Genomic DNA, 19,554 nt, shown 5'->3' on the forward strand with positions numbered 1-19,554 from the left:
TTTTATCGCTAACGCGTTTGCGGCATCTATTAAATCAAAATTAGACATAGGAGTCATTAAACGGTTCCCGGTAGTCTTAGACCCTTCCCCGAGTACCATGAATACGGGGTTCCCGGTAGTCTTAGACCCTTTCCGGCTACGGGTCGTTTTTTTTATAGCCTTTCCCGGTTGCCTTCTTCAATGCCATTCCCGCCGCGGTACCAACGGCTCCTAACGCCGCCGCCTTCGCCACTGCTGGGGCCGCCGCGGCAATCAACGCTGGAATCGCAGCTAACAACGGAAATATCCCACCGGTCTTTTCCATGTTTTTAATCGCTGCGGCCGAAAAATCTATTTGAACACCCTTTTTATTCCTCATCGCATCATTGAAATGTTTTATTTGACGCGCCGTTAACGATATCTTATGATTACCACCTGCCATCTGTGACGGCTTTAACGTTATTGTGGTTCCACATTGTTTAGCCGACTTTGATCGTAATTTCTTGACTTGACCATCGGTCAACTCTACACCGACAACATTATACGACATTTTTATTGTAAACGCGTTTATGTTTTCAATTACATGTTTTCCACTGGTACATCAACGATTCTCATTCGTCCACCAACACCTTCCAACAGCATTGATTTATCGCTGAGAATGACAGCAACCGCTCTATAATTAACACCACCCGGGGCTATACGAGCTCGGAAGTGTATATCAACGACGGACTGTCTCGTTAAATCAAGATGTTCCAGCGAAAAGTAATAAATCGGATACAGGTTTTTAAAATCAAGTTGTGATATTTGCAAACCGGTGTCGACGTTTTGATCACGACCCATATATGACAGCAATCGATGGTACACACGTGCGACATGGTTGTCGCCGTAATTAAGTTGTATATCCTCGGATGGTTCCTGTTGTCCGTTTATTCTCAGCGAAACCTCCCTGACTCCTAATTGATCAAATATCATATGACTGTGTTCTTGATTATTCAATCGATCCCTATTCTGTAACGCAACAAATATATGACGCGGGGCTGAAACGCCTTGTTTTGATGCCAGGTGCCATGTAAATGTATCGGCGACATTATCCTCTTTAGCATCAGTTGTTACCGCTAGCCAACTCAACAACGATTTCCCCCCCTGTTCCATAAATGATAACAATCGTGCTTCCATGGTAACTGATGGAGTCAACACCGGCATCCACAATGCTATTTTAGTTAAAATGACTTTACCGGCAGCGACACCAGCAGCATGCCATATTGCATTGTTATCATCGCCCCTTCGCGATAGCGCAATTGTATGCTTAGCCCCATAGATAACTTTTCTGACATTTCTACAAAATCCGAATATGTGATGGAGTGGAATCGCGCATGAAAACTGTCGGCGTTGTCCTTGCAACATCCCTAATCGTGTTGCAAACCCTAGATTAAAATTATCGTTAGTACTTTTTATAACAGTAAATTCAGCGCCTGGTCTTGCTCTGCGGTCTGGGTTGGCTGCTTCAGCTTGATTAGGAACTGAAGTATCTCTTTCCGCCAGCACATTAATGTACTGAATATGATCAGCGTTATCAGTGGTATCCTTCGCGAACATCATAGATGGGCCCGCCAATCTTGTATAATCATCTGAGTATCTCGCTAGCCCGATTATCGTTGTTGCAACATCAACATCGTTTTCTATTGATTCAATTTCTCGTCCGTCAATAAGATATCTGGCGCTCTCAAATAACGCCATGACACCGTTGTTGACGAAGCCAACTCGAGTACGACCGTCATTTGGGTATGGTGCATTATCGGCAGCATTTGTTACAAGTTCTCCCTCAATTTCGATAAACGCTTCACACGGCAAAAAGTATTTACTGGTATCTTGGACTTGAAGTTCAATTCGCGATCGTAGGTCGGCTTGTGGTGGTTGATAGGAATAAAATTGATAATCACGGACAGAATCATCCCTGCGCACTGGGGCGTCCATATCAAACGCGGGATCAGCGGTTTGCGCAAACATTTTATTATTTATCATGTTGATGTTTTCAATTGCAATTCATCAACGTCGTTTTCGTCGTAGGCCACTTCCCGCTATCGCGTTCATGAGCGCGTTGGTTGTTGCATCGGTGGATGACTGAGCCGCCAACGACTCTAGTTTTTCTTCCACGGCGTTATTTATTACTTTACTGACATTTGCAGGCATCACTGTCGTTGATGGCATCACCGGTGGTTTCTGTTTTCTTTTTCTCACCAACGACATTAGTTTATCTTGTGCTGCAGAAAACGCCCTTCCGGCAACATCTCCAATAGCACTAATACCCCTATCACGAATAACATCAATGGCCTTCATTCCTAATTGTTTAGCTAACGGCGCTACTTTTGGAGCCATTCTTGTAAATAACCCCGCAATGGTGCTACCAAGACCGTCTCCGTACCACGCGCGGTATACAGGCAATCGTGAGTTTACCACGTAGATGCTGACTGGTTTATCATGGTTGTAGTGTATAATCATCTTTATTATAAAAAACACCAGTGTTTTCCAATTAGTGATTGATCACCAGCGATTGATCACCAGTGATTGATCAATCGCTGTAATGACCGTGGTCCACGAGTTCGTCTACGAGCGTTCGATATACATTTATGTCCATGATACCACCGGCAAATAACCGCCTGCAAATATCAGCGGCCTCATTGATTATTTCCGGAGAGTTATTTCCGGCTCGTTTTCCTCCGATTAGTATTTCTAGCCGTGATATATCACTGAGAACACTACCAGGACAAGTAACGTCTTTACCAACAGAGTATCCTTTTCCGTGCTTTGGTCCTTCATTTTTTACTTTATTGTGGAATATTATATAATTATTATCACGCGGTGGTAATACATTTTTATGTTTACTCGCCAAATACACTATTCTTGTCCAGTCCTTTAACGACCTTATATTTTTCTCGTAGCCGCTATTGATATGCTCATCTCGTGCGCCCTTAGCAAAATTTGTAACAGTAAAATCAACTAATTCTTCATAGCCGAGATTTCTAATTTTATCTATTGTGCTCTTTTTAAGTACATTACGGGGTATATTCTCCCTTATCTCTATTTCTTCCGGTATTTCTTCCGGTATTTCTTCCGGTATTTCTTCTTCTGGTTCTCTTGCGATGGCGCCTAGTTCTTCTTCATCGGCTATTGTAACATAAGGTTCTTGTGGGTCCGTTATAGCGAGTGGTGGCGGCCTCCGTGTTGTAGCAACCGCTATTTTCGCAGGGAGTGTTTCCAGAGACTCTTTTGTTTGCTCGGTCTGAGCCGCTATCTTTTCAAGCGCACCGAGGACGGGCACAGTTGCCGCCGTAACATCTTTGGTCGCTTTAGTTACCGGAGCAAAGAGCTGTTCGCTTCCAACAGCAAAATCAGTTTGTAGTTGTTGCCGCGTTTGAAGTTGTTTTCGGACCCTGTCTCGTAACAGTATGAACTTTTTAAGCGCTACTAGCCGCTCTCTGGCTAGCCGAGTAGTAAGTGATTCGCCTACCATTATTGCAATTGCTCCGTAGTTTCTAATTTCCCGCCGAGTGTGGCGGGGGGGATATGTCCCAGGGGCTCCAGGGAGTTTTCGTCTATAATCCTTCTAATGTTTTTAATTTTATTAGAGATTTCTCGACGTCGTTCAAAAGCCTGTCCGAGTTTTTTTCGTACTGTCTCAACGGCAGTAAATAGTCCAATAAATGCATTTACGTCATTGCCATACAAGTTTTCATTGATCGTATATTGTAATCGCTTTATAAAAGAATACTCGCGTGGCAGGGTATATCGACCTTTCTTTGATTGCTCGTTAATAATTTCATAATCAGACAATATTTTTTGGTTATCAAGCTTATCAGATAATTCAATTCCCTGATTTTTTTATTTTAAAATCTCGGTTAATATATTATTGATGTCTTCGATATTCATATTCTTATAAAACATCTTATTTCTAAATAAAAAAAAAATTATTTTACAAAATGAACCCCGCGTATCAATCCCGAGGTGTGTTATCTAGTATGAAGTATTTCGTCATGGCGACTTCGTCACGGTGACCTTGTCACTCGCTGATTTCTGTTACATTTGAAAATCGAATTCTGTGACCCGTCTTTTTTGAGATCGCTGAATTCTGTATTCCTTCTGCAACAAATCGTATTGAGGCTCTACAAATATCGAAATATTTTCCTGCCTCATTCATCGACTGAAATATTTTTTCCTCGTGAGTTGTTGTATCAAACGATTTGACGCTTTTTGCTTTTTTTGCGTGTTTCCCTGTTTTTCCAAATTTGGAATTTTGACTCGGTGTAACAGCTCTTAAATTACACAGTCTGTTATTTTGAGGGCATCCATCAATGTGATCAATAACAAGACCGTTCTCGATTAATCCGTTGAATACTTCAAATACCACCCTATGAACATAATAATTCTTCTTTCCGGCACCAAACATCAAATACCCCTGATTATTTACGGTACCAACCGGCTTCTTCAGTCTACAATTTCTAACAACGCCGTCGCGAGATGCCTCGTAATTAACGAGCACAGGATGCGGCTGAAATTCTTGGTTCATTTGTATAATAATACTACTTGTCTAATTCATTATTTGGTTTAATTATAAACCTTGCAATGTAGTCCTGAGGAGTTTTGATGACGAAGTCGGCGGTGGGGTCAATGACGGCGTTTTTTATTCGCTTGTCGTAATAGCGTTTTAACTCTCTGTATCGCTTTCCGCCACAATTGATACATAATTGTGATTTTCCTCTTACACCAACGTGGCAAACCAAGCACGGTAGGGGGCCAAGAGAACCATTACGAACGCTTTGTAAATGATACCCGCAGAATTCACCTCTACATGATTTATTGCACGGGGTTATCGACCCAATCATCAACCATTTGCAGTGATTCATTATACTATATTCTTTCATTTAAATACTTGTTTTAATTATATGGAGGAGTTCGAGAGATTAGCAGCAATTAAGCCCTGGAAAAATATTAAGTTCAATCTCGATAGAGTCCTCAAGGACGCACCAAAAGCGTTAATAAACGATAGAACCCTGTTGAATAAAATATGCGACTGTATCAATGAATTCAAGCGCGATGGTGCATCTCATAGTTGGTCAACATTTCGAATTGATGGTGTTGTTGATGCTACCATGAACGACAACCGCGCAGCAACGATAATATCACAACTTGACGGTAAAAAGTATTTCTTCAGAGTAAAATTCATTGTCCGGGTGGAATCAGGTAATTGGATCATACGTGATAAATTTGAACCGGTTCTCAGCGACAAGAAAACAGTTATTGTTAGCCGCGACTCCAAGCCAGGGCTGTTAACCGGAGTTGACAGACCATACTATGAACGAGCGTATCCTGAAACAGCAGTTGTCTATGGAATATACCCGTTAAATAAGAAACCTGATATCGGAAAACTAGCGCCGATGAAACAGTCAACGGGGATAAATTGTGTAGCAGAACGAGTAATAGAGCATTTTACAAATGCATGTCGAGGAAATAAAATGACTGATTTACGACGTAGTAAAATAAACCAATGGGAGGAGACAGTGCGTGAGCGAGGAGCAACCATCAGCGACATAGCGAAATTAGAAACGTCGCTGAGATTTCCAATAACCGTTACAAGGATAACCGGTGAAGTATTATATGAATCAAAGTATAAATCAAATGGAGCCCCAATCAAAATTATTGATCATAACGAACACGCGTGGACGCCCGCGGTCACAATATTTCCACGGGATAGAACAGTAAAGTATATCCCCGGGGAATTCCTGGAAGAGGGTGGTTTTCTCGCGGACAGGAAACTATTTGATGCTATTGCCTGCTTGTGTAAAAACGACCCTGTATCAGTGTGGTTACTTCGCAGCACTGAAAACGACATGTATACCTTTGATCAGTTTGTAAGACCAAACGGTGAATTATATCGCACTGAAGCGTTTCACAACAAGATGAAAAAAACCGCCATGGAATTTGAAGAGCATGATGAACAACTGCTAACAAATTGTTTTACGATTCCATCGGTTGCGGCTCATGTTGCAGCAAGGAAAAATGCGTGGAGACCAACGCGCAAGGAATTTCTACCGGATGTACAATCCAGTTGTTTGGAATATTATCACGGTGGACTATGGAACACTGAATACAACCGCGACGCTATGATCTCGGTTGATATGGTTGCCTGTTATCCAGCGAGTTTTCTCGGGTATGGATCCGCCGCTGTGTACTTCAAACGATTTGGACACCCCAGACATGAAATGACTTGTGTTGCTATTAATGGACCACTGCCTGATTTTGATTTAACCGGATTCGCTCGCATAGTATCATTTGAATTCGCGGCAGGACTTCATCGCTGTTGCTATATTTGGATCGGTAGACACATGGCTGAAAAGAGATGGCTTCCAATAGCGCTGCTACGGTATATGATTGATTGTAGCATGCTTGTATCGTTGATTGTCAGTGACGCGATTATATCATATCGGGCGCAGACTAAAGTCTGGTTACCAGAACCAGAGCGTCTAGATAGCATAATTGACGAATCCAGAAAACACATTGATGCCGACGAGGAATATATCATCGAATGGTCCAAAAAGATATTCAACCAACGAAACTGCGAGGCAAAAGATCTCGGTAGGAGAATAATCGGTAAGTTCACACAAGGTGGAAAAAACTGCGACTACAAACGATATTGCTCACGGCTGATTATTGATCATCAGAATATGATTTCGTAATCAAGGACGCAGTGGCAAAAAATAGATACGTGAACTGCAAAACAGCTTTCTTGTCCAATGGAACAAAGTTGGGTACAGTTGTTTCCTACAGCGATGGAGACAGCCCCGCGTATCCACATTTGAGGGCGTCTATGCTGGGTTACGCCGTTATCAATTTATTCTCGATGATAAATAGATTTCCCGACACCGCGGTTAGAGTAGCCGTTGATTCATTTTACATAGACGTAAAGTACAAGGGAAACTTAGCCGAGTTTACTAGTCCGGACGAGAGTTGGGGTATATGGAGAATTGTCAGAATGGTCTAATGCACCACCGTGTTCTGATCCAATTTGTAGATATAAAACAGTTTATTTAAGCGGCTGTGGCGGGTCAGGAAAGATGACTCGGGCAATTGAATTATTTCGAACGTGGGCAAGTATAATCGTGCTTACACCGACCCATAGACTAGCGCGAGAGATAAAACAACGAAATGTTGACGCCGTTACTTATCACAGCTTTTTTCGATACAGCGGCGGTGAGTGGACTCCTGATCGAATGGGGGAAAAATTTATTCCTGAGGTTATCATCTGGGATGAGATATGTACTGTTTCGTTAGATACTTTACAAATGTTTCTTGAGTGGTTGCTGCGCGCGAATACAGCGGTAATCATGTGTGGCGACCATGGCCAACCACCACCATTTGTCGGCGAGGGTCCACATGATTGGTTAAAGGGTTTTGTGGACTATTATGAAGAAACCGATACTGATTACCGAGCACTTGATGAACAACTGCGCGAGGTTAAAAAATTAATCAGATTACAGCCGGATAGAGTTCAATGTGAAATAATCCGTGAGGTGATTCCGGAAACGCCGTTAAATGAATTCTGGGAAACATGGAGACCAAACGATTTAATTGTAGCAAGTAGAAAGATAGTCAGAGACACACTTCAGCGGAAGTTGTTTACGTTGCATAAGGAAAAGTTTCCAACGCGCCCAGTGCCGTTATGTTATAGACCCGCGGATACACGGCGGCAGAACATTGAAGTTGAAATCCCGGGCCCGACAGCATCAGGGACAAAAAAACAAATTCTTGTGCTGAATGATATTGTGCTCGTTGATATCAGCGCCGTCGAGGACGCGCTACGTGCTGATAAATCCCCGTGGACGCTAGGATACGCAACGACAATACATTCCTCGCAGGGATTAACCATCACGGATACAATTGTTTGGATGGTTGATAATCGCATCGAATGGTCAAATCTAGTCTATCTTGCAGTGTCCCGAGTACGGAGGATAAATCAGCTTCGAAGAATTGTTATTGACGAAGCCAGTGACAACGATGACATTATTGATGCTAGCGTCATTGATAGAAAACTCTCGGGTTACCGCCAACAGGATTAAAAAAAACAGTGGCGTTTTGATATTGATGCCGAATTAATAATTGCATTACGACAACAACAGAATAATCACTGCGCGAGTTGCAATTGTGTAATGCGCTGGCGTTATTCGGATAAAGACGCTCACCAATTTACCGTGGACAGGATCGATAACAGTCTCGGCATATCCGTGGTAATGTGAGGTTAACTTGTCTTGAGTGCAATAGACGCAACGGCGCTAGTTAAGACCACGCGGGGGCAATTGAGTATCGTCAGGTATCACTTGTAGTTGCTCGCGTGTAAACCCCCGCTGTGGGGCAGTTGAATCCAGTCTATAGATCGGTGGTCTACCAGTTGATCGTGTTATCGTTGATATGTTATGTGTGGTAACACTCCAAATAGGATCAGTAGCTCTTTTTTTACCGCCTTCAAGTTCTCCTGGTTCATACAGATATCTAACAGTGACATCACCGAGAATCGGCTTGGAAACGCTATCTATTTTTGATCTTCCGGTTATATACTTTTTTTTAATCGCGTCGCTGGGCTTCATGTTGATTGCTCGGGTAATCTCGTTATTTAACGCGGCAATTACGCCTGGCAACCTTTTGACCCATTCACAAGATCATTTTTCTTGGATGAATTCTTTTGCGTATTGATACCCAAATAACCGTTCAGCAAGAGTCCGATTGAATCGTTCAACAATTGCCTGATCACGATGTAGCGCAGTATGACCTCGTCGTATCGCGACGCTATGATGTTTCAGCGTTGATAAAACAGTGCCGCGAAATTCACTACCAGGATCAACTTGTAATAGATTTGGCCAGCGCAGAGGACCCCTTCGGTAAATCCGCTCAAACGCATCGGCTACTTCAGTTGCTGACTTTGTTTTTAACGGCTCCGCTTGTTTGTATCGACTCGCAACATCAACTACGGTTAGCGCGTATTTGTAACCGTTGTCATGCGGCAGAAATAGTATATCAGCCTGATGAACGTCATTGGGTACGGTAACATCAAAGCGCGAGAAGTTGATTTGTTTAGGCGGTGGTAGATAAATTTGCCATATAGCCTGTTTGGATGACCAATTAGCCGCAACGGCCTTTGTTACCTTTGCAGCGCTTGCGAGTTTACCAATTGCAGCCTTCCCCTTCCAGTATCCTCTCGGAGAATAATAGATGGATTCCATGTTGTTATTATAAACGCTAGCGTTTTCAATTACCAGCGCGAGAAGCTCCGCTTCCAATCATTAATTTACCTTTCATAGCCGATTTTACCAACCATGAATCCAATTTTTCTTTGAATGATTTATCAGGAATAGCATTTAACGCGTGAATTAATTTTACATCCGCGATATGACGCTGTTGCAGATCGCTACTTTTGTAGTAAGCAACATCATGAGCATGACACGCCTTATCGATAGCGTTTATTGGATACTCACCGGGTTTGGGCTGATTTTGATCATCGAGTCTGATATCTAATCGTGTTCCGGGGCCACAGTAGCTATATCCTGGGAGGTGCTTTTCTCCTGGATACTTTGCCCACGGTGTTCCGGGGAGTTTTGATAACTTGGCTGCAATATCACCTCCTCGCTTTTTTTTAAAGCATCCCCGGGTCTAATAGAAATAAATCTAAATTTCTTTGTACCGCATTGTACACACTTACCAGTAAGCGCCGATCTGTTATTTCTCGTTGTAACAGTTGTCATATCATTTGTGCCAGTACGCACTCTACACTTCACACAATATAAATCCATAATTTATGTATAGAGATATGAATATAATTGATTTTTCGGCGACTAAAACGAGAGAACCAGTTAAGCATGTTGCAGCATTACCAAACTCGATCCGGATGATTATCATCGGACCATCTGGATCCGGCAAGACGCAATTGTTACTCAATTTAATAATGAGATGGATGAAGTGGGATAAGTTGTAATTAATCGCCCCTAGCGTGGATGATCAACGATGCTACGAGGTGTTGAAAGATTTTAACGAGAATGCATCAGCGATCGCTGAAAAAAATGTTATTGAGTTTATTACAGATATCAATGATGCACCAGGTATTGATGATATTGATGGCGACGTTAACAATCTAGTCGTGTACGATGATGTTATGTTAGATAATCAAAAAAACCCAGCTAGGATATTTTCCAGAGGCAGGCATAAAAACACCGACGTGATATATGTCACTCAACGATACACTCAGATTCCAAAAGTAATCAGAGACAACTGTAATATTCTTGCTGTATTCAACGGCGTTGATACACACACGCTACGAAATATTTGGCAGACATGGTGTGGCGGTGACATGGACTTTAATGGTTTTCGAAACTTTTTTAGTCATGCTCAGTCGAACCCACATGGATTTGTAACGATAAATTTACATGATCCTCGGACACGATATCGTATCGGACTTGACCAAATATTTGGTTAAATTGTAACTAATTTTCATTGTAAATAACTTCTTAGCAGCAGGGGGGGCAATGACATCGACGCGGTCGTCGCTGTGTTTACCGGACGCTGACGACACTGAGATCGGCGCGCAGAAAAGTGTATCAAACCAAATGACGTCACCGTCGTGTAGGATGGACCGTCGTCGTTTTTTTTTTACCAGGCGCTGACTACACCGGATCCGCTGAGTGCAGAAAGTAATAATTAAGCAAAATAACGATTGGACAAAATGTCGGATTCGCCCCCCCTGCTGCTTTTAAAGACCTAATAATGTTTCCTACCTGAAATATTCTCAGCATGTTTTTCATTTTATTTTTTTAATGTTTTTCCAATTTCATGTTGTTTGTTTTATTAATAATATTATCATGTTTCTTATCTTATAGGTGTTGTCTAAAGTTGTAAAGCGCTTAGAGCTTCTAAAGATTAGGTGCTATACAAAGTCCTCATTATTATTATTATTATTATTATCTGTAATTTAATAGTGGTTTAACCTGTAATTTAAGTATGGATTAATCCGTAATTTAAGTATCCAGTAATATGTAATTTAAGTATCCAGTAATCTGTAATTTAATAGCGGTAAAATCTGTAAATAAAAGAAATCTTCTGTTTTAAAAATGCAAAAAAACGAAAGATATTTTTTATTGATTTTAGAGTCTGTCTAGTGATCCTAATTTACTCCATTTGTGAGGATCTGGTACGTCACAATTCATATAGCTAAATATACACACTACATATCCCACATTAACATCCCTTCGTAGAATCTGGTAAATCATAATTCATCTAACTATGGATGTATGTGACATATCCCATGGATACATGCTATATATCCCATGGATACATACTACATATCCCATGGATACATGCTATATATCCCATGGATACACACTACATATCCCATGGATACATGCTATATATCCCATGGATACACACTACATATCCCATGGATACATGCTACATATCATATGGATACATACTACAAATCCCATGGATACACACTACATATCCCATGGATAAATGCTACATATCCCATGGATACACACTACATATCTCATGGATACATGCTACATATCCCATGGATACACACTACATATCAGGCCCCTGAGGGGCCGAGTGGTCTAAAGCGCTCTCCATCACAGATCACTGCCATCTCACCTCTGTCTGTGTGGGTTTAAGTCTCAGGCTTGGCCAATCTGGATACATGAGAAAGCTTGCCAGCAGCTTCTCAAGGGTCAGTGGTTCTTTCTGGGGTTTTCTCGGGTTCTTCCTCCACCATTAATACTGGCCACCATGTATAGCCTATCTTGTGCTGAAAAATGGCATCAAACCCTATAACAACAACAACACACTACTTATCCCATGGATACACGCTACATATCCCTTTGTTACAATGTACATCACAATTCCTACAGCTATGGGTACACCATACTTATCATTACCCAAACCAAAATACTTGTTTTCATATATCAAGAAGTTTCAAGGTAATATTTTATTCTTCTGTGAAAAAATGTTGAATCAGTTTATCATTACAATGAGCTCCCAAATTTTAAACAAATTCTTCCATACCTTCTAAATTGCAACTGCTATGTAATCCTGCTATTACTGGGTGTTTCCAGGACAATACTGTTGGATATACACAATTCCGATCAAAGTAAAATGTGACTTTAGGAAACCAGTCTATGTGTGGTGTACTATTTAATATCGACTTTAGGCTACATCATATGACTTTATGAGCTTGGAAACTAGCTCGTGTGTGGTATAATATTTTGCCTGGCACATAATCAAATTATGTTTCAAATGGAACTTTTAACACATTATTGGCTATATCATGCCAGGCACATCAACACATTATTGGCTATATCATGCCAGGCACATCAACACATTATTGGCTATATCATGTTAGGCACATCAACACATTATTGACTATATCATGTCAGGCACATCAACACATTATTGGCTATATCATGTCAGGCACATCAACACATTATTGGCTATATCATGCCAGGCACATCAACACATTATTGGCTATATCATGCCAGTGAAACTGGAGCTAAATACCTTTTCTAAGAACAAATCGAGGTGGCTAACGCAGAACTGACTGACTGGGTATTGAACCCATGATATTTTGATTAAGTGTCCAATGATCTACCATCTGAGCTACCATGGTTCACTGGCCAAGTATGTTACACTCATACCCATAGATCTAAGTGTCATTTACACCTTTAGAAAGTAGCACAGCACGAGTTCAATTACCAGCAATTTAACTGAACTACCATCAACTGTACCAAACTACCCTCAACTGCACTAAGCTACCCTCACCAGCAACTTATACCAGTGTAAATATAGTCAACTAATAAGACGTGTATGATGCAGCTGTACAGTAGTTGTATGAACTCAATAAATTAACAGCCCATTTCACTGATACAAAATTCTAATAAAGTAAATAGTACCGTTTCAGATTATCTCCCGTTTCTGATATTTCCATTTTGTGGGGCAAGGTCATTGCTCATTTTACAAAATATATGATGCTAAATACCATGTACAACAAAGTGCTAAATGCCATGTTAGAATATGGTGCTAAATACCAAGTTACAATACAGTACTCAATATCATGTTAGAATATGGTGCTAAATACCATATTAGAATATGGTGCTAAATATGGTCCAATTCCAATATCCATGGTCAATGAAATGGTCCAATTCCAATAGCCATGGTCAGTGAAATGGTCCAATTCCTATAGCAATGGTCAATGAAATGGTCCCATTCTAATAGTCATGGTCAATGAAATGGTCAGATTGGTATTCCTAAAGCTATGACCAATTATTACACTGATACTATGCAAAGTAAAACTTGTCTTGAAGTTTTGTCATCAGATGTGGTGGTCTCTAAAGACAAGTTTTACTATAGCAAAACCATTTATGATATGATACCTCACATCTGGAATATATGTTAGAGATGGCTCAATGTTACTCATATCTGGGATACAAGTTACAGAAGATTCAATGTTACTCACATATGGGATACATGTTACTTTAGACTCAATGTTGCTCACATCTAGGATACATGTTACAGAAGACTCGATGTTACTCACATCTGGCATATATGTTACAGAAGACTTAATGTCACTCATATCTGGGAACATGTGACAAAAGACTCAATGTTACTCACCGTCCATAAAATTTCATGGTATTTGATGAGCATCATCATGATATTAGATGTTTCTGTTGCCATGGTGACCTCAACTGCATGGTTGTGTTTGGATTTGGTTGGGCGATTTGTGGGTGACATGAAGAGATTGGGGGCCATAATCATTCCAACATTAACCAGCCCCATCTTGTTCTGATCACTGTGATCCACCACATTGTTAAGGAACTGCAACAGGACCTGCAAATGTCAAGTCCAAGGTTAAAGATTTTACATAAGTAACAATTTCAATGTCAAGTCCAAGGTTAAAGATTTTACATAAGTAACAATTTCAATATTAAGTCCAAGGTTAAAGATTTTACATAAGTAATGTCAAACTGAATGCCAAAAATAAAGGCAAAAGTACACCAAAACCAAATTTAGTGAGCTTACAAATTTCGATCTGACAAAATAAATCTTAAAATCATCAACATGTTACTCAAAAAAGCAATAATTGTATTACCATTACAACAATCTCATTATCAAACAGCAAATGCAAATGAAAGCTTCAAACCTTTTTTGTGGATATCTATTTAAAAACTAATTTCTTAATAAATAAAGACTTGGAATTACACAAGATACTTAATGCCTGTTAAGATGGCATGGTTACATTATTTAAGAGAGCAGTACCATGTGCTTAAAAAGAGAGCAGTACCATGTGCTTAAAAAGAGAGCAGTACCATGTGCTTAAAAAAGAGAGCAGTACCATGTGCGTAAAAAGAGAGCAGTACCATGTGCTTAAAAAAGAGAGCAGTACCATAAGCTTAAAAAGAGAGCAGTACCATGTGCTTAAAAAAGAGAAATATGTCCAGCATTAGCAAAACATTAAACTACATCTCACAATTGTTTTTTTTAATTAGGTTATATATTATCACATTTTCAGGATAAATATTGATCTCTATAAATATTGAATTTGTCAGTTTTCATCCTGGAAGTTTTCTAATTTAGACAAGGCCATATGTCAGTTTTTATCCTGGATGATTTCTAATTTAGACAAAGCCATATGTCAGTTTTTATCCTGGATGGTTTCTAATTTAGACAAGGCCATTTGTCAGTTTTTATCCTGGATGGTTTCTAATTCAGACAAGGCCATATGTCAGTTTTTATCCTGGAAGTTTTCTAATTTAGACAAGGCCATATGTCAGTTTTTATCCTGGATGGTTTCTAATTTAGACAAGGCCAAATGTCAGTTTTTATCCTGGAAGTTTTCTAAGTTAGACAAGGCCATGTGTCAGTTTTATCCTGGAAGTTTTCTAATTTAGACAAGGCCATTTGTCAGTTTTTATCCTGGATGGTTTCTAATTTAGACAAGGCCATATGTCAGTTTTTATCCTGGAAGTTTTCTAATTTAGACAAGGCCATGTGTCAGTTTTATCCTGGAAGTTTTCTAATTTAGACAAGGCCAAATGTCAGTTTTTATCCTGGAAGTTTTCTAATTTAGACAAGGCCATGTGTCAATTTTATCCTGGAAGTTTTCTAATTTAGACAAGGCCATGTGTCAGTTTTATCCTGGAAGTTTTCTAATTTAGACAAGGCCATGTGTCAGTTTTATCCTGGAAGTTTTCTAATTTAGACAAGACCATGTGTCAATTTTATCCTGGAAGTTTTCTAATTTAGACAAGGCCATATGTCAGTTTTTATCCTGGAAGTTTTCTAATTTAGACAAGGCCATATGTCAGTTTTATCCTGGAAGTTTTCTAATTTAGACAAGGCCATGTGTCAATTTTATCCTGGAAGTTTTCTAATTTAGACAAGGCCATATGTCAATTTTATCCTGGATGTTTTTTATAACTCAAATAAGTTATTTTGTAAGTAATCATTTTGCCTCCAAACCATGATCTCCAACCATAAGTTTTGGCAGTGGGTAGATTGATCAGGATTCTGTTTTTAACAATTTATTTATTAAGTTAGAAAAGGATATACTCAAGTCAATTCTTTTGAAACTTGACCACAACCCCAACTTGACATTTTGGCAGTGTGTAGACAGTGGGAATCTGATTTATTATTGTTTTTATTTATTTTCAACATGCTGCTTGATTTTACACAACTATGAAACTTCAACATTGCAAATGTATGGAAAATTCAACATTGCAAATGTATGGGAAATTCAACATTGTAAATGTATGGAAAATTCAACATTGCAAATGTATGGAAAATTCACTCACAGCATTATTTTGTAATAGATTAGTTTGAGAACAGCAAACAGATGAGCTATTAGAATGTCCAAATCAAATTTAGTAATTTGCTGATGCACTCAATGGAATATATGAATCAGTCTTATCATACATTACAATGAGATTTACTTGACCATACATTACAATGAGATGTCCTTGATCATACATTACAATGAGATGTGCTTGATCATACATTACAATGAGATGTGCTTGATCATACATTACAATGAGATGTACTTGATCATACATTACAGTGAGATGTGCTTGATCATACATTACAATGAGATGTGCTTGATCATACATTACAATGAGATGTGCTTGACCATACATTACAGTGAGATGTGCTTGACCATACATTACAATGAGATGTCCTTGATCATACATTACAATGAGATGTCCTTGACCATACATTACAATGAGATGTACTTGACCATACATTACAGTGAGATGTGCTTGATCATACATTGCAATGAGATGTCCTTGATCATACATTACAATGAGATATCCTTGATCATACATTACAATGAGATGTGCTTGATCATACATTACAATGAGATGTCCTTGATCATACATTACAATGAGATGTGTTTGATCATACATTACAATGAGATGTACTTGATCATACATTACAATGAGATGTGCTTGATCATAATTACAATGAGACATATATTACAATGAGATGTCCTTGACCATACATTACAATGAGATGTGTTTGATCATACATTACAATGAGATGTACTTGATCATACATTACAATGAGATGTCATTGATCATACATTACAATGAGACATATATTACAATGAGATGTACTTGATCATACATTACAGTGAGATGTGCTTGGTCATACATTACAATGAGATGTGTTTGATCATATATTACAATGAGATGTGCTTGATCATACATTACAATGAGATATGCTTGACCATACATTACAATGAGAAGTGCTTGATCATACATTACAATGAGATGTGTTTGATCATACATTACAATGAGATGTGCTTCATCATACAATACAATGAGATGTGTTTGATCATACATTACAATGAGATGTGCTTGATCATACATTACAATGAGACATATATTACAATGAGATGTACTTGATCATACATTACAGTGAGATGTGCTTGGTCATACATTACAATGAGATGTGCTTGATCATACATTACAATGAGATATGCTTGACCATACATTACAATAGATGTGCTTGATCAAACATTACAATGAGATGTGTTTGATCATACATTACAATGAGATGTCCTCAATCATACATTACAATGACATGTGCTTGATCATACATTACAATGAGATGTGTTTGATCATACATTACAATGAGATGTGTTTGATCATACATTACAATGAGACATATATTACAATGAGATGTACTTGATCATACATTACAGTGAGATGTGCTTGGTCATGCATTACAATGAGATGTGCTTGATCATACATTACAATGAGATATGCTTGACCATACATTACAATGAGATATGCTTGATCATACATTACAATGAGATGTGCTTGATCATACATTACAATGAGACAAATATTACAATGAGATGTACTTGCCATACATTACAATAAGATGTCCTTGACCATACATTACAATGAGATGTGCTTGACCATACATTACAATGAGATGTGCTTGATCATACATTACAATGAGATATGCTTGATCATACATTACAATGAGATGTCTTTGATCATACATTACAATGAGATGTACTTGACCATACATTACAATGAGATGTCATTGATCATACATTACAATGAGACATATATTACAATGAGATGAACTTGATCATACATTACAATGAGATGTGCCTGATCATACATTACAATGAGATGTGCCTGATCATACATTACAATGAGATGTACTTGATCATACATTACAATGAAATGTACTTGACCATAAATCACAATGAGATGCACTTGATCATACATTACAATGAGATGTACTTGATGATACTTGACAATGAGATAGGCTTGATCATACATTAGAATGAGATGTCCTTGATCATACATTACAATGAGATGTGCTTGATCATACATTACAATGAGATGTACTTGATCATACATTACAATGAGATGTGCTTGACCATACATTACAATGAGATGTGCTAGACCATACATTACAATGAGATGTGCTTGACCATACATTACAATGAAATGTACTTGATCATACATTACAATGAGATGTGCTTGATCATACATTACAATGAGATGTCCTTGATCATACATTACAATGAGATGTGCTTGATCATACATTACAATGAGATGTCCTTGATCATACATTACAATGAGATGTCCTTGATCATGCATTACAATGAGATGTGCTTGATCATACATTACAATGAGATGTACTTGATCATACATTACAATGAGATGTCCTTGATCATACATTACAATGAGATGTGCTTGATCATACATTACAATGAGATGTCCTTGATCATACATTACAATGAGATGTGCTTGATCATACATTACAATGAGATGTCCTTGATCATACATTACAATGAGATGTGCTTGATCATACATTACAATGAGATGTACTTGATCATACATTACAATGAGATGTTGCTTGATCATACATTACAATGAGATGTACTTGATCATACATTACAATGAGATGTCCTTGATCATACATTACAATGAGATGTCCTTGACCATACATTACAATGAGATGTACTTGATCATACATCACAATGAGATGTGCTTGATTGCCTCTCAAGCAACTATCCTGAACACACTTACCTTCAGCAGGTCTCTGTTCTCATCTGGAAGTAGTAGAACCAGGAAATTCAGTGCCATCAGTTGACTCCTCTTGTTAGAAATTCCTACAAGGGGAACAAACTCTGTACAAGTTTTACTAAATGTATTAATACACTCCACTCCATACATATCATAACAATATACTAGGGGAACAAACTCTGTACAAGTTTTACTAAATGCATTAATACACTCCACTCCATACATATCATAACAATATACAAGGGGAACAAACTCTGTACAAGTTTTACTAAAAGCATTAATACACTCCACTCCATACATATCACAACAATATACAATGATGTAATGGCTATTACGATGTGCCCCTTATTTAACTGATATCTTCTGTTATAATATATTGATTCTTATATGCATAGTATGGCCCCTTTCAACCCCTAATAAATCAGATAGCATCTGTTACAATACATTGATTATTAATTGTATGCACTGCACAGACCCTTCAGTCCTTTACATTGTGTGTGTGTGTGTGTGTGTGTGTATGTGTGATTTGGATTTTTAACGTAGCTTTTACAAATTTTTCAGTCATATCGCTATGATGTCTGCAGTGTGACAGTTTATGGAGATGTCTAGCACTGGGGCATCATGCGCAGACAGGCCTGGAAGAAGACGGGGGTCATCTTATCCACGGGCCAATGTGTCAGCTTAACACTTTTTAGGTCTTTTAGTTGACTACTGTATGGGCTGTAAATCTTGGGACATGAAACAATTTTTTTTTCTGTGTCCTACGACACAGACATGTAAAAAAAAAGTAACTTTTGGTGACATGACAATTATTAAACTGTTATAAAGTATAATGATTGATTTTGTTATTATTTTGCATGTGCATATTTTCTGATTTCTCCAACACGATGTTAATTAAAGGTAAATACAGACTTCATAATCCGCGGGCCTGTTGAGTTTA

General features: G+C 38.7%; 1 protein-coding gene across 3 annotated transcripts in view; it reads right to left on the reverse strand.

Moving 5' to 3' along the window:
* Nucleotides 1-19,554, reverse strand: part of LOC149791143 (rho GTPase-activating protein 18-like) — a 225,489-nt gene that overhangs the window by 57,007 nt on the left and 148,928 nt on the right. For all 3 annotated transcript variants that reach the window (XR_016423943.1, XR_016423942.1, XM_089973062.1), the window contains exons 12-13: nt 18,618-18,700; nt 13,678-13,893 (exon numbers count right to left, since the gene is read on the reverse strand). Coding sequence is in view for 1 of the 3 variants with exons in the window: in XM_089973062.1 (XP_089829188.1) it covers nt 13,678-13,893; nt 18,618-18,700 (299 nt within the window). In the remaining 2 variants the exon portion in view is untranslated. The remainder of the gene's footprint in view (nt 1-13,677; nt 13,894-18,617; nt 18,701-19,554) is intronic.

This window comes from Sinohyriopsis cumingii, chromosome 10 (assembly GCF_028554795.1).
Source record: "Sinohyriopsis cumingii isolate HCF-2022 chromosome 10, ASM2855479v2, whole genome shotgun sequence".
NCBI classification, from domain to species: Eukaryota; Metazoa; Mollusca; class Bivalvia; order Unionida; family Unionidae; genus Sinohyriopsis; species Sinohyriopsis cumingii.